Raw genomic sequence first — 14,613 nt, 5'->3', positions numbered from 1 at the left:
GCAAACCTCAACCCTGTGGTCCATGGCAACACGCTGCCTGTAACACCCCCCAGACCTGCTTGTGGCCCCAAGATTTCAGAATGATGTCTGTAAGAGCAAAGAATGCTGCCCAAAACGCAGCACTTGCAAATTCTGGATTCACTCAGAAGACTCTCCCTTCTCACACTCTGGTGACAACAGTACTGTGCTAGAATCCACTGCGACACGGTATTACTTGTAACTAGTGCAACATTTTTTGTGTGAAGACAGTACACAACAACTCGGGCAGGGTTTTCAACCACAGCTGTACTTCTCCATGAAATACAACAAACCAACTACTGTTGTGCTAATTCAAGAGATCCTACAGCTTATAAATATTTATGTCTGTAGAAATAATTGTAACTCGCACCTTTTAATTCTGCTCAGCAGGTAGTGCTAATGTCTCAAAAGCAATTAAATAAAATTAAAAAACATATTGAAGTAACTAGTCAGTCACAAATAATACCCCCTGGCACAACATAAACAACCTGTAACTCTGCATCATCTGATAAGCACATGACTTCATATGTCCTTTCCATTTCTATTTTATTTCCATGACATTAATGTACTACATTTCTTTGCAAAACATTGTGTAATCCACACACGGTACCATTTTACATATTAGCACTTTCAAATGTATTCCATGACAGCTCCTTTTACTACATTCATATACCTACTTTAAAACCTTTCAGTTACTGATTTCACGTCAGTAATTTTTCTCCATAATCTTATTAATGTGCCCAGTAAGATCTAGTAGTTACTGTAAAAAGTACAGCTGCACGAAGCATGAGTTCACATTGTTGACTACAGTTTCATATAGTCTTCAAAAACTGTTTGAATTATATTAGTAATAATGCTTATAAAACAGAGAACTTTTCTCAGAAGTGCACAAGCTCACTAAGAAATGGGGATAATCAGCACATCAAATGCCACATGACTAAAAGTACACTGCAGCTGCGGTAATCTCCGCATAGCGCTGCACTGGGCCACACGCAACAAGAGGGAGAATGCACCTACCTGTGTTAACATGCAAAGGTTACCCACCCAGGAGGGACAGGCTATCAAGGGTCCCCTTATGATCAATGGAGAAATTGAGAAGAATCATCTTCTGGACATCTCCCTCTTCGACTTCAGAGACCCTAAACATAGAACTTGAACTAGAAGCTTGAAATCAGCAGACCCACCAAAGAGATTCCCACTTTAAGAGTGCTTAGAATAAACGAGAAATAAACAACTAGATAAAATCAGAAATAGCCCACTAAAGCAAAAGCAAACCCACTATTGTGAAAATTAGAAATTAATTCTAAAATACTCAAAGATAGTTTTTCTTCCTTTAAGGGACCTTTTGACTCTTTTGTTCCTTTCCTAATTTTTGCAAGTTATTCCCCACTTCCCCCCCATCCTTTTTGATGGAGGAAAAAGAAACAAAAATTCCTTCCCTCCTCCCCTGCCTTTTTCTCCACTAGCATCTATGGCAATCCCTCTGATGCATAACATTACATCATTGCTTTTTAAAGAGAATTCCCAAGTTATTTCATTAGGTAAAACTGTACCAAAATTGGTGACATACTGAGACTGAAACATCTTTCAAGTCCTGCATCAGCACTGCAGAATCCTTATTCTAATACTGAGTGGCATTATGAGTAACTGTGTCAAATCTGTTACCATATTAGCATGCCTGTCAAGCTTCTTTCTTTTGAAGTGTTTCTTTTTCCTTGTTTGTCAAGACAAACTTGCTGAGATTAGTCAAATTTAAACACCCAAATTCACAAAGCAATCCCCCATAAATATACTTAATATAATGGAGTCTCATCAGTAGATTTTTCTGGAACTACACTCACAGATTTATCAGTTCCCCCACACAGCTATTGTTTAAATGATCTTCAAAGGGCCTGTTTACTAAAAGAAGCGCCAATTTTGTTTTCAGTTGCACTCAAACTGCCTGCAATATGGTGCAGCCATGTTAAACGAGAAGAACGCCTTTGTCAACTGCAGTTTGAAGTACCGTAAACAATTCATACAAAGCACCAGAAAGTTTACGCCATAGTGTCAGCATTTCTTCCTCTGACTACGCAACTCTGAATATGCAAGTAAAGCTAACAATATTTAAAAAACCCAACAGTATCCTATAGCAACAATATAAAAGGTTAACATACATTATCAGTCTATCTTGAGAGTTTTACACCACTCTTCGTCACGCTGGTGATGAAGCTGAGCAGTTTCCTATAAATAGGGAGAACATCCACAAGTCATCTCAGACAAAGTCTGAATTTCCTCTAATCCTAAGTATACTTAAATTTAAAAGTTTTGTCACAGACTCCTATGAGGTCAGGATTTCATCTCCTCACTTTTTTCTCACATTGAAGTCTACACTATGGTTGCCTTTGAAAGTGTTAACTTGGTTTCGAGAACAAGGTTTTCATTTAAATAGTTTTATAGCATCTTCTAAAAGGTAAAAGTACTTTTGAAATAATCTCAACTTGTGAAATAATCTCAACTTCCAACATGTTTCACGCTCACGACTGTTTCTGCAGAACGCTATGGGGAGGAGCAGGAAAGAGGGATAAATATGAGTGTTCAAACTCAGAGGGTATCGTTCATTATACTTCAGAAGGCACTGTGGGAGAATAATGAAGATGAGACACACATAACAATAAAGATGAGGCACACTTAACAGTTATAAAACAAGAGTCTGCATCTGTTAATCTTCCCTCAAAATATATGAGGATCTATATCTACCTCTAACTTTGGTGTCAGATAAACTATGGAGATAGCCAAGTATCCAAGGATTTAATTTATAGAAGAAACACAGATCGTGATGGCCATTACAGGACACTCCATCTTAATGTAAAAATGCATCCAACTTCTTTTTGATATGTTCAAAAGCATCTTTCCCCATATAGTCCATACGCCCTTCCTCCCACTTCCTCCGTTCATCTTCTCGACTTGGTTCTTCTGGCTTGAAGTGAATAGACAGCTCTGAAACAGAATGTGCAACCTCGTTCTGTGGGAAGAAGCAGAACAGTGGGAAAACAGTCATTTGGTTGTTCTCATTTCAGTGCTGTGAAGTTAAACCTTAAATGTCAAACTTCTGCTTTGTACAGTCCCAGTTAAAACAATAAAACAAACAGTATTCAAACATTCGTTCTTGTTTTGATAATGTGATCTCATTTTCCCATGCTTTTACTACTTGTCATAGCATCTTTGAACATACCAAACATTTATTTTACTTGTCTTTACTCAGACCTTGGCATACTCAGCAACAACACAATGAGAATATTACAAATACAGCTTGTTCAGAGTAGAGTATCTCCTACAATAAAGTGTAACCAAGTATCTGTGCAAATTTTGTCTTCAACAGGCTTTCATGTGAACATAAGTTCCTATAATTTCTGGTCATTTGTTTTATCTGATGTCCAATGAGATCAGTATTATTTAGCCGATGTGAGACACACTACCCATGTAAATTAATTCAAAAGATTGACACTATTCCTTATACCAGTAACTACTTCATTTTGAATGACGGCCCAAAATTGTGAATCCTGGTTCAAGATCAAGTTGTCATAGGTGCACAAATGCAAGACACATTATTAGTGATAATTTCAACCACATAAAAGAAAAACTGTGTCCGTGATTGACCAATGCCAGTAAAACCAGAACATCCCAACAATTATAACCAGTAATAAAGATGAAATATAGCAAGGACTAAGCAAGGCAGCTACTGAAAACCTGCTTTCAGTACTACTCCAAGAGACTCCAAGGCAAACAACTCATCTCACGTTTTTCAAAACTGAAATCAACCAGAATGGCCTTCCAGTGAAGCCCTCACAAATTCAATATAGAAATGTTTCAGAATAGAACTTAATGGGCAGGAATCAGTGGCTTAAACTGCCTAAATGCCCTGGAATATCCATTACATCTGCCAACTTGGGGCAGATAAGGCAGGACTTGTGCAAGACCTGCACCTACAGACCAGGTAAGGTATTTCAAACAGCCAGCATGACACTGTATGCTTAGGCAAGTGCATCCTTCCACATGTACCCCACCTGGGTCACACTCTGTACATGACTTTAAACATGAATAAATACTCTGAAGAGCACGCCTGCTCCCTATATAAGCAAATATGCAACAATACTTGGTATTTAATTTTCAGGCTTTGTATACGCATAACTGCAGTAATGCATGAAGATTCCCTTCTTTACCATTGGCAAGCCTTATCAACAGCTTTGGATGCCATTAACAAGATGACAGAAATCATGATGGTTTTAGAAATGAAGAATTTTAGCTAGGGCACAAACACCCCTGGCTGCACAGGAGCTACAGTTTCGCCTACAGTTTTGTTTCTCAGTCTTAAAGCATTTCACTGTAGTGCTTCACAATCATACAAAAGGCCTCATTAGGAATACGGCTGTGTTGTGTACCTTACATGATACAAGCTCCTTGACAGTCTGTCACCTCCATCAACGCCAAGTCTGGCACTCCTGTCACACTGCCCACAGATAAATGCAGTGCAAGACCACAAAGGAAAGCCTAGTAGCTTAGGCTTCTTGCCTAACTCACCGTACATTCATTTTCCACTTGCTTGGAAACATCACTTCAGCAGGTTAAAAAAAAAAAAAAAAAAAAAAAAAAACCACAACACTAACAGCTTTGCTTGTATTAGTATTGGAGAGCTAAAATTAACACTGTGCATTTATTACTTGGGGGCTAGCGCAGGAAAATATACATTTAAAAACAGAAGTATAATCGACAGAAAGGGATCACACCCCAGTATTGGAAGCAGTTAAGGAATTACACAGCTAAAAGTTTAAAGAATTTATTTGCACATTGCATCATAATTAGTTGAGATTTCCCAAAATAATGTTGGCAGCAAAGGCAGGCATGCAATTATCAACAGATGTACGATGCAGAAAGCTACATGTACCAGTTCTGAGGTTTCCTGAAACACAGGATGAAATAGAAGTTGTTCTGAAGGTCTGCCAGGCTCAGAGAGATGGACGTTAGAACCGCTTTGTTCAACTTCACATACAGGTTGCTAAAATAAAACCTCAGTGGCTGTATTAGGAGAATATTTTTTCATAGTTTCCTTATCATGAGAATTCATACAATACAAATCGATTTCAGTCTTGGGGTAGGGGGAAGCAGGGGATGGGAGGAAAAGGAACGAAACACATTATCACCAAGGACAAAATTCATCTCTGCCCGCTTTAGCTATCAAAATGGCATTGAATCTAAGCTCCTACTATAATCAACCTAGGATAAGTACCTCCAGAGGGCAGCTCATCTCATCCTAAAATAGGTTCAAGAATGGCTGTCGTTCTTCAGAGACTACAGAAACAGCCCGGAAAGCTAGCTTACAGTAGATGCCTACCATTCATGAGGTGAAACTTCAACGAGAAAAATCTCATTTTAGGATAATAGCTTGCTCTGTAACTCATGAGCTTTTTATATGTATAGAATGAGAACAGAACAATGAGTTCCAAAACAGAGGTAAAATAGATTGCCCAAAAAATACTGCCCCAAATATTTGCCTTTGCCAGGTATCAAAACATAAATGAGTAGAGAGACCCCATTCTGAAGTCCCTCCCACCAAAACAATCCCACAAGACTACTGAAGCTAAGCAACAAGAAGTGGAATGATGGTGTTCCTAAGTAAGAAGACAGTCAGGCTATTAATTTCTAATTAATATGATCGTCTGATAAACCAATCCTAGTAATTAAAAAAATAAAATAAATTTAAATTTGAATGACACTACTTTAAGTGAACATTATGATTTTTTACCCCAAACAAACATCTTGAAAATGTGTCCCTATTTGGTTTGAGCGTGTCCAATGGAGTCAGATGCACGAGGCACACAAGATAACACATCCTTTGCAAATAAATTATTCTTAAATTATAGAGCTGGAAGGTTTGCAATTTTCCTTCAGCCCCTCCACACTCAGGGTGGAAAAGAAAGGAAGGAAGACTACAGTTTTACTTTATGGAGTAACTATAGTCTAAAGGGATGAAGCACTGAACATAATAAAAACTCTCATCTTACTAGAGAATAGTCTACAAGTTACAATACCAGATAACATCAGAACATTAATTTTATTTTCTCCCAATTGTACCTTGCTGTAGCATGGTTTATCATACAACATGTAATGACCTTTACCTGCAAAACATTGTGCTAGTATGTCCAACTTAATTCCTGCAGAAAATAAGGGGAGTCAGTGCAACGGAAACACCCAAATACAAACACTCAAACACAGGAAGAGTGACAAAAGAATCAGGACCCCTGCAATGTTCATCAGTGGATTCTTTTAAGACACTCCTTGTTGCCCAAATCACCGAAATTTGGGGAACAGTTTTCCGAGTCAACGCTTCTGGAAAAAAAACAATTATTTCTACAGAGGAGTGACAGAAAGGATTGTAGTTTCAAATAAATTAATTCACAAGAGTATTAATATTCAAAAGATTACTTTGGTAACAATTTTTTTTTTATTACACTTTACTAAGTACCTAACAACTTTCAATAAGCAATCTCTTTGTAAAATTCAATGCAAACTCTCTGAACCTCCAGACACATCATGCATGCGTGACTAGAGATTAAAGAAAATAAATACTATTTAGACTATTTCTGATGCTAGCAAGAAAATTAAATAGCTACAGCTAAATTGAAGAAGATATAATCTCCCAGATCAGAAGCATAATTTTAAAAAAAAACTCATTTTAGTGTATCATTTTACTTTGTTACTGCGTATAGTAGTATACAACATACTTACAGCTTTGAAAGCGCGTTCCTCAGGTGAACATGCTGCGGGATATATTTCATATGTCTGCTCTGGAAGCACAGGCATTTGCTGCGAATTGGCCACAGAAGGACTGACCTTTTTCAGTGTAATTTCAACTCCATTGAAAGTGTGCTAACAAAAACAAGAACACCTCACCACTGAAATGCAATTTTGCAGGAAATTAATCTCTTATTTACAGCAGTTTCACTTCCTTACAGGGATCTCAGCATTAAAGGAGTAAGTTAATAAATTCAAAAAACTTTGTGGTCCCAGATTCAGAGCGTGTTGCAATTTAGATTTTTGCACTCATGAGTATGCCAGCATCATCAGGACGTAAATCTAACAGGTATTTCCACCTTCATGTTACCGTGGCTGAAATATTTCTTTACTGCACAATTTCTTAAAAATTAAAGCATGTTAAAGTGTGAGATCAAAAACTACCCATTCCTTCCTCTGCTTTCCAATTTGTCATAAGGTTAACAAACCAAATTCCTCTCTGGGGCTTTGACAGTAATTGTCCAACTGATCTTATGGGACTATGCAATGTTGGTAATAATGGGGCAGTTCAATGTCCAGTTCAATGGACAGTTCAATGATGGTAATAATGTTTTTTTAATGTTAGACTAAGAAAATATTTATATATGCATAAAAGTGATCTAAATTGTCATGTCTGGATACAAAATTAAAAATCGTACTTCTCCTACTCATTACTTTATGCTGCTGGTCTCCAAGAAATCATCTATTTATCAACAGATTTATTATTCTATCCATGGAAACCATACATTGCTGCACTTCCTTTGAAGAAAAAAAAAAAGCGTAAAGAGCTCAGTAAATGCTTGATGACATATGAGTACTGAATATAACATCCTAAATGTAATTAACACTGCCTTTGCAAATCTGATTTATTTGTTATGACCCTCAAAACAAGTTATAATGCAGTTCTGAAAAGGTAAATTTTACTATAGTTCAAGGACTAGTTTGATGGTCTACATCAACTTAGCTTCAAAAAGTCAAAAGTCTGTTTGTTTCATAGCCAGATTATCACCTTCTCTGGCTAATTTGTACCGTACTTTGTGTTTAATTTGCAGAATCTGTACACATACATTCCCATACAAACTCTTCAGCCATTAAGAAGGGGGCTGGGACAAATCTTTGGAAAAGCAATAGTACTAAAAATCCTTCCTAAACTGCTAGTTTAGATGCTTCTAGAAGCAATCACTGCTACTACCAATCAACAGGTATTATGTTTTTTCATGTAATTCCTTCCTCTAGCACACACATAATTTTCAGAATTTTTCTTGTGATTCCAGCATATTCCCACTAACTCCTTATTAGTTACCTTGCATTCCTCAGATTCTGATTCTTCCATCTTTTGAGGCTTTTCTAACAAAGGCAATATACTGGCACTGTATATATTCCACCAGAGGGCAAGAAATGACAGCTGATGAAAAGATCCAGACGTGGTGCCATCCTCCATAACTCTCTTTGTTTGGAGGTTGTATTTGTAGTTCCAGGGCTTTGTTTCTCCCAAGAAGTGAACAACTTTGGCATCTCTACCAAAGCTGCAAAGATTAAACATACAGGTCTATACATTAATTATTTTTTTTTTAGCCTATATAAACTGCTAAAGAAACATGCTTACTCTCACTGGTGAGGTAATTTCGACATTTTGCAACAGCAACACATTCAGTATGAGTATATATATTAATATTTTTTCTATCTTATTAGGTTAAGGTATCTTGTTTAGCATACAGAAAACAAAAGGCTGCATTGCCATTTGCTTCCAGCTGCTGATTCTAGTAGAAAAGTTCATGAAGGAAAATGACAGGCTCGTGCAGCACCATTTCCAGTCCTCCTGCATACTCTGTTCACAAACAAGTAAATACCACTTCAAACATTGAATCAACAAAATTTGTTGTTACTGACCCCATATTAAAAATCACTAAAAAATTCATCGTCCCAAGTTCACCTTCCAGTGAGAGTGTTTTGTGCAACTGGAACAGTAATTCATGACACCCTAAATCCAGCATGCCTTCTGCCAGAAAAGTTTCTCTAACTGCGTTGTCTGAAGTCATATAATTACTAGCACAAATTTTGTTTCATGGAAGAACCTAAGAAATGGTTTAAAAAATAGAAAAAAAAAACCCCAACTGTTTCCCATAGAACTGACTGGAAAAGAAGGCAACAACTGTCAAAGTAAAGCTGTCAGAACCTGTTAACAAACTGCAGAGGTTTACAGTCAGTCAGAAGTGTTACTACTTACTGATTGAAAGCAGGAATGTAGGTATATACAGCACTGCTGCTTAAGTTATAGAGGAAAGGTAAGTGTTTGCCAATATCTGCTGTTGCCCAGTTGCTGAAGAAGCTATTCAGCAAGCCTTGATCACCTCCTAAAGAATATATAAAACAGTATTACCATAATTATGCATACACCCAAATTTATGTCAAAATTTCACGTCCAAGGATGGGAGTGAGACTGGTGTGTTCATGGGACTACAACTTGGACTTGACAATATGGCCACGTGAGCAGGTACAAGTGAATAATACCTGATCCACTCCGATGCAAGTTCAGTCTAAATGGAGTCCTATTGTAATATATGAAGAAAGGAGTAGGAAAGGGTTTCGGTCTCCCTCAGAGCAGAAGACTAAAGATCAGCTGTATGTCTCTCTCCTAAACCAGGCAGCAAAATTAAAACTTACTGAGCAAGACTCAGACACAATGTTCCTTCATTGCACTTTTCCAGGAAGCACAGTCCACAGTAAGTTAATGCGTCTTAAGTACCGTGTAAGAGGCAAAGGTCTGTACCTTAGATTTTTGTGGGGGCCCAATTACGTAAAGCCCAGAGAACTCCTGCCTTCCTCCACTCTACCAGATAGCATGGAAGCTATGGAAAAACAGCTTATTGAGGAGGAATCGAATGTCTTGCACTTCATCCCTTACGCTTTGCCCCTTACCATCAAAGCTGCCATGTTCAGCAGCAAACCGGAGCAGTAGGTTGTAAGTTTTCAAAGAAGGTCGGAACACAAATACACCACTATTAAAGCAGTCAGGCCAGCCAGAATCAGGAGCTGCTGAAAACTCTTCTCGATCAAACAATTCATCAACATTGCAAAGCACCTTAGAGACAGTAGGAAAAAAAATTGTTAGAGCAGATGTTTTTCTAGAACATGAGTAGCTAAATCAGTACCAATGGAGTAAATTGCTAATTTGGCCAAGTATATAGCTTGCAGAGCATAAAAGCAGTGGCAATGCAAAATATGCTAGGGGTCAGAACCTCTATTTTTAATATAATAAAGTAACGTTAATTGTGGATCTCCGTGATTTCTCTGATAAAAGCACAAACCCTGTGAAATCACTCCATGAGCCTCAGAGACCCTCCAGAAGGTCCCTTTAAATACTATAAAATACCATACCTCCATTTTAAAACTGGCCTGCCTTCCTGAACAGAATAAGTCCAAACGAAAGTATATGACACAGATCTATTTTAAACATCTGTCAGAAGCCCATTTGCATAGAGTGTGTTTGCGGTATCTTTTGAGGACAGTCCTGAGGCTACTCTCAAAACAGCATTTATTTCTATGCAGCCAGCAAAACTGTGAGCATTGCCAAAACATGCCAGCTGGAGCTCCTGCGACCTTGTGACCACCAGCAAATCTGGTCACTTCGTAGGCCAGTAGGCTGCCTGACGAGGAAGCATCCCACACTCAGAGTAGCTCTTTAAGACAGACACAAACATTTCCATGGCTCCCAGGCTACTCACCAAAGTGTCTGCATCCATGAAGACACATTTGCTATAATGAGTAAGAGTCCAACAGTGAAGCTTAGTGAAGGTTACACCCAGTTCTGGCCTCTGCATCAGAGCCAAACGGACTGAGTCAGCACTGTGAAGCGCATCCACCTCGATTACTTCGTCAAACACGCTGCGGAGGACAGGCCTGCCAGAGCAAGCAGTGGAGAGAAAGAAGGGAATTTAGAGAGGTTCATCAGAGTTCACTTCTGGCATGAAAACAGTGACACACAGCACAACATTTTTTTATGACAATAACAAAGGCTAGATTGATTGCTTAGAATGACAAGTCAGAAGTGAAAAGTCCTTGTAAACAGCCTGCTGAAGTGGCAGCCATCGGGCCACAAACCATCGCCTCTTCCACTACGGGGCCAGCACATCTCAAAAGCGACAGGTGCTGTACGGAGGAGAAACCAATCCTTATTTTAGTTACTTAATCTCCTATAGAAACACCAACAGAAATTAAAGCAGCTTTCATCCTGCACAATTGTCTCTGAAAAACAGCACCATACGGCGTTCCCTATGCACTGCACAGGATGTGGCATGCACTGTCAGCGCAGTCATTTGCACCTATTATGCCCAAGTAAATGCAGCTTCAAAACTGCACCTTTTAAAACAGGCAATATATACTTGCTCACTACTACAAATCATCTCAAATGAGGCTTTAAGGAAGACATCTTTTTTCTATGCATCTCTTTCATGATAATTTTACAGGTGATACCAAAGTAGGTAATTTTCCTTCAAGACACGAGAAAAAAGTCTTTTAAACACAGCTTATTTATTTACATTACACTATTAACTACAAAGTCCTGGATGTCATACAAACACAGAAAAAGAAAAGCCTGTGCTGATTATCCAGATTTCAGAGTCATTAGCTTTTGCTTGACTGATCTTCAAGGGACAGGAGTTAACTGGGAAAGAATTAAGAGTAGGTACAGATTTTTAGAAGCATAGTTCAGTGATGTACTTTTTTTTAAATGCTATCCTTCAATAAAAAAAAAAAATGTATTATAAAGATTTTTTCCCCCCACTGAATGGGGATGAAAAACTGGTGGACTTAGTAACCACCCAGGTGTAAAATGTGTACAGTATTTCCTCAGGAAGGTTACAGTGTTCTGACAAAATCCATACTTTAGAAAACCTGTAAAAACACATTTCTGTACATCTAATCACAGCAAAAATGGGAAAAGATGTTTCTTGAGCCAGATGCACTGCAAATACTTTCACATGGCATACAGAAATCAGGAGCTTGCACACTTCCTAAGCCATAGCAGAACTAAGAGTTTAAGTAGCTATGGCACATCATGTTCCTTCTAATAAGCAACACAGTCCTCCAAGTAACAGGGCTTGAGTTCAACAGATCTAATGAGATTTCTGTACATGCAGTTCCGTAGTGCCTGTAGAATCACAACCCAAATTGGAAAGTGATTTAAAAAAAAAAAAAAAAAAAAAGATTGATTTCTCATCATGATAGCCGTGCACCAGTATTTTAAGAAGATTAGTCATCTGAAACTGAGCCCCTAAGGTTTTTGGAGAGTTCTGATGTCACAGGTGGTTACGTATCTTGCTCTTTCTAAAAGAGAAACACTTGGGGGAAAAAACAGTAGTGCCTTTATTTCGGCTCAAAAGCAAGACGCTAAAACCTTAGTTCCTAAACTTTCAGCTTATGTTCCCAATTATGGGCTTAAGACAACTTCCAGCCACAAGTTCTACATTTTGCAAGTGAATTCTTATTAGGCTTATGAGCTTATCATGGATGTTGTTATCTGGGACTCGTCTCAGAAATTGCTAGCCAAGGGGGAACTTCTAGACATAATGCTGCGAAATCCACAGGAAGCCTATTAAAATCTTTCATGCTGTTGTTTATTCTTCCACATTATCAACCTCCAAAAATACATGAATCCTTACCTCATCCCACTGGAAACCTCTGGTGTAATTAGTACTGCCAATTTTCTAGATGTCGTATGGTTCCTCAACGACTGTCCAAGAACCAGAGCGCCTTGACAGTACACATCATTAGTAGCAAGGGTCACAAAGGCTTGATCCGTTACTGTGAGCAAATATTCAGAAGAGTCACTTTACAGTTTTAACATAAGCTCTTTTCGCAGGTTCCTACAATCTCCCTCCTCCAGCTAACCAACAGGCTGCGGCTTATAACAACCTGCAGTTCCTGTGATAAGCCCTTTCCTTTCCCAAACTCCCCCAGAAGACACAACTGAATGGAAAATCCAGACTGTAAGTTTCTGAATTTTGTTATTTTTTATTTGCCTGATTGACATAATAACAGGTATGAAGTTTTTGGACTAGCCTTAAACAAATAATTCCCCAAGTCTTATTGCCTAAACATAATGTCAATCAAAAAAGCCGATCTGTAAATATTTAGATTTTACATTTAACTAACACAGTATGATACAACCGATAAGGAAAATGTTCCTGTTTATACAGTGTCAAAAGCTAAGGAAAAAAACAGGATGTTAAGTACTAGCCAGAAACGTCCTTCTTTCCATGACCTCACTGAATCAACCTAACAGGCATTCTTCTTTGCTCTATCCTCTTTGTACGGGAGTAACTGGTGCTGGCTGAACAAACGCAGAGAAATTGCTACTGAGATTGGTACACCTCCCAGAAGCTACGGATCCCTACCTCAAGTAACTCCAAGAAAATTAGGAATGTTTCTCATTGTCAAGAAACACATGGGAAAAAAGTAACAATAAAAAAGAAAGCAAGCTACACTTCTGCACAATAGCAGACACAATGTATTTTGTAGAGATACCAGGCCTGTGGCAGTATCACCACGGGCTGCTGCTTCAGCTCTGCCCTCTGACAGAACCACCGTTACCAGGGTTCTCCTGGGGAGAGCCAGAACCTATGATTCAGCAAGGTGAACAGCATCCTCAGAGCAGAAGCAAGACCTCAGCTTTCTAGGCTGCAAAATTAACTAGAACAAGATGAGCGGGTCACACAGATGAGGGGAATTCCACTGAGCTCTACAGAGCTTCAGTAAATACTCGTGTTGAACTACTTGTTTAAAACAACCGTCATCTTAAGGGACAAGCAATTATGTTAAATAAATTAAAACAACCAAACAATAACAACAACAAAAACACCCTGTCATACAGTTTCCAGGCTCTGTGAGAGACACAAGGGAAGAATCTCACAGAACTAGTTCCAGAGAACCCAACAAATGACCTCATGCCTGCCTCAGCCAGAGGCTGCCAAAATGAATGAGTTCAAACCTCTAACCTAACATTAAGGCATGCCGTGAAGTACGGTTGGTGCCTGTGACAAGCTCTCAGGTACTAAGTATTTTCATTTTTCATGTCCTCCAAATCCAGAGCGAAGCGCAGACCCACTGCCGTGCTGTCTTCTTCCCCCCTTTTTGCCCTACCTCCCACTCATCCCCAGCCAGACCTGAATTCGAATCAAGCACATACACCTTACGTTTGCTGACACTGCAACAGATCCCTGCACCTCAGGAGAACCCCAGTAGTGTTAAACTTGGCCAAAAAACCTGAACCATCCATCCAAATTTAAAACAGTTTGCAGATCCCTCAGCTAAGCAAACTCCAACAACATTTTTAATCACAATTTCCAGAAGCAGCAAATGAAAAAAGGAGCTTTCAAATTTCCCGTTATCGTAACAGCTCAAGCAAGCTATGGGTGTCCCAGAAAACAATGAATAAGGAGTTCCTTACATGGAGTGGTTTAAAAGGACAGTTGTGCAAGTAAACTGCTCCTACTGCAATTTTCCAAAAGGTTAAATGAATAAATACAAGCATACATAAAAAACAAAACAAAAAAAATACCACTGAAGGCTACTTTAGCAATAAAGTTATTCTCAGAAGACACAGAGTCAGCAAAGAAAAGCACTTTCGTGTCAGGCAACAGGCATCTTTAGCCAAATAAAGGTAATAAAACAACTACTGAGAGGAACGTGGGGGGTAGGTTAATAAAAAGAGCAAACTGTGAAATGAGTGAGAGATTAAATCTTAAAATACTGTTTTAAATAACAACCACAAAACTGAACACATTA

General features: G+C 38.6%; 1 protein-coding gene across 1 annotated transcript; it reads right to left on the bottom strand.

The window, feature by feature from the left end:
- Positions 1 to 2,811: 2,811 nt before the first annotated feature.
- GYG2 (glycogenin 2) lies at positions 2,812 to 12,625 on the bottom strand. Its single transcript, XM_009281361.1, has 7 exons — positions 12,489 to 12,625; positions 10,554 to 10,728; positions 9,748 to 9,910; positions 9,056 to 9,182; positions 8,132 to 8,354; positions 6,784 to 6,924; positions 2,812 to 3,022 (listed from the first exon to the last, which is right to left on the bottom strand). The coding sequence occupies exons 1-7, from the start codon at positions 12,491 to 12,493 to the stop codon at positions 2,861 to 2,863; spliced, it is 996 nt and encodes a 331-aa protein (XP_009279636.1). The 5' UTR covers positions 12,494 to 12,625; the 3' UTR covers positions 2,812 to 2,860.
- Positions 12,626 to 14,613: the final 1,988 nt, after the last annotated feature.

The sequence above is a fragment of the Aptenodytes forsteri genome, unplaced genomic scaffold (genome assembly GCF_000699145.1).
Source record: "Aptenodytes forsteri isolate BGI_AS27 unplaced genomic scaffold, ASM69914v1 Scaffold212, whole genome shotgun sequence".
NCBI classification, from domain to species: Eukaryota; Metazoa; Chordata; class Aves; order Sphenisciformes; family Spheniscidae; genus Aptenodytes; species Aptenodytes forsteri.
The sequence above is the reverse complement of the archived record's forward strand: the minus strand, read 5'-3'. Positions and strand labels throughout refer to the sequence as shown.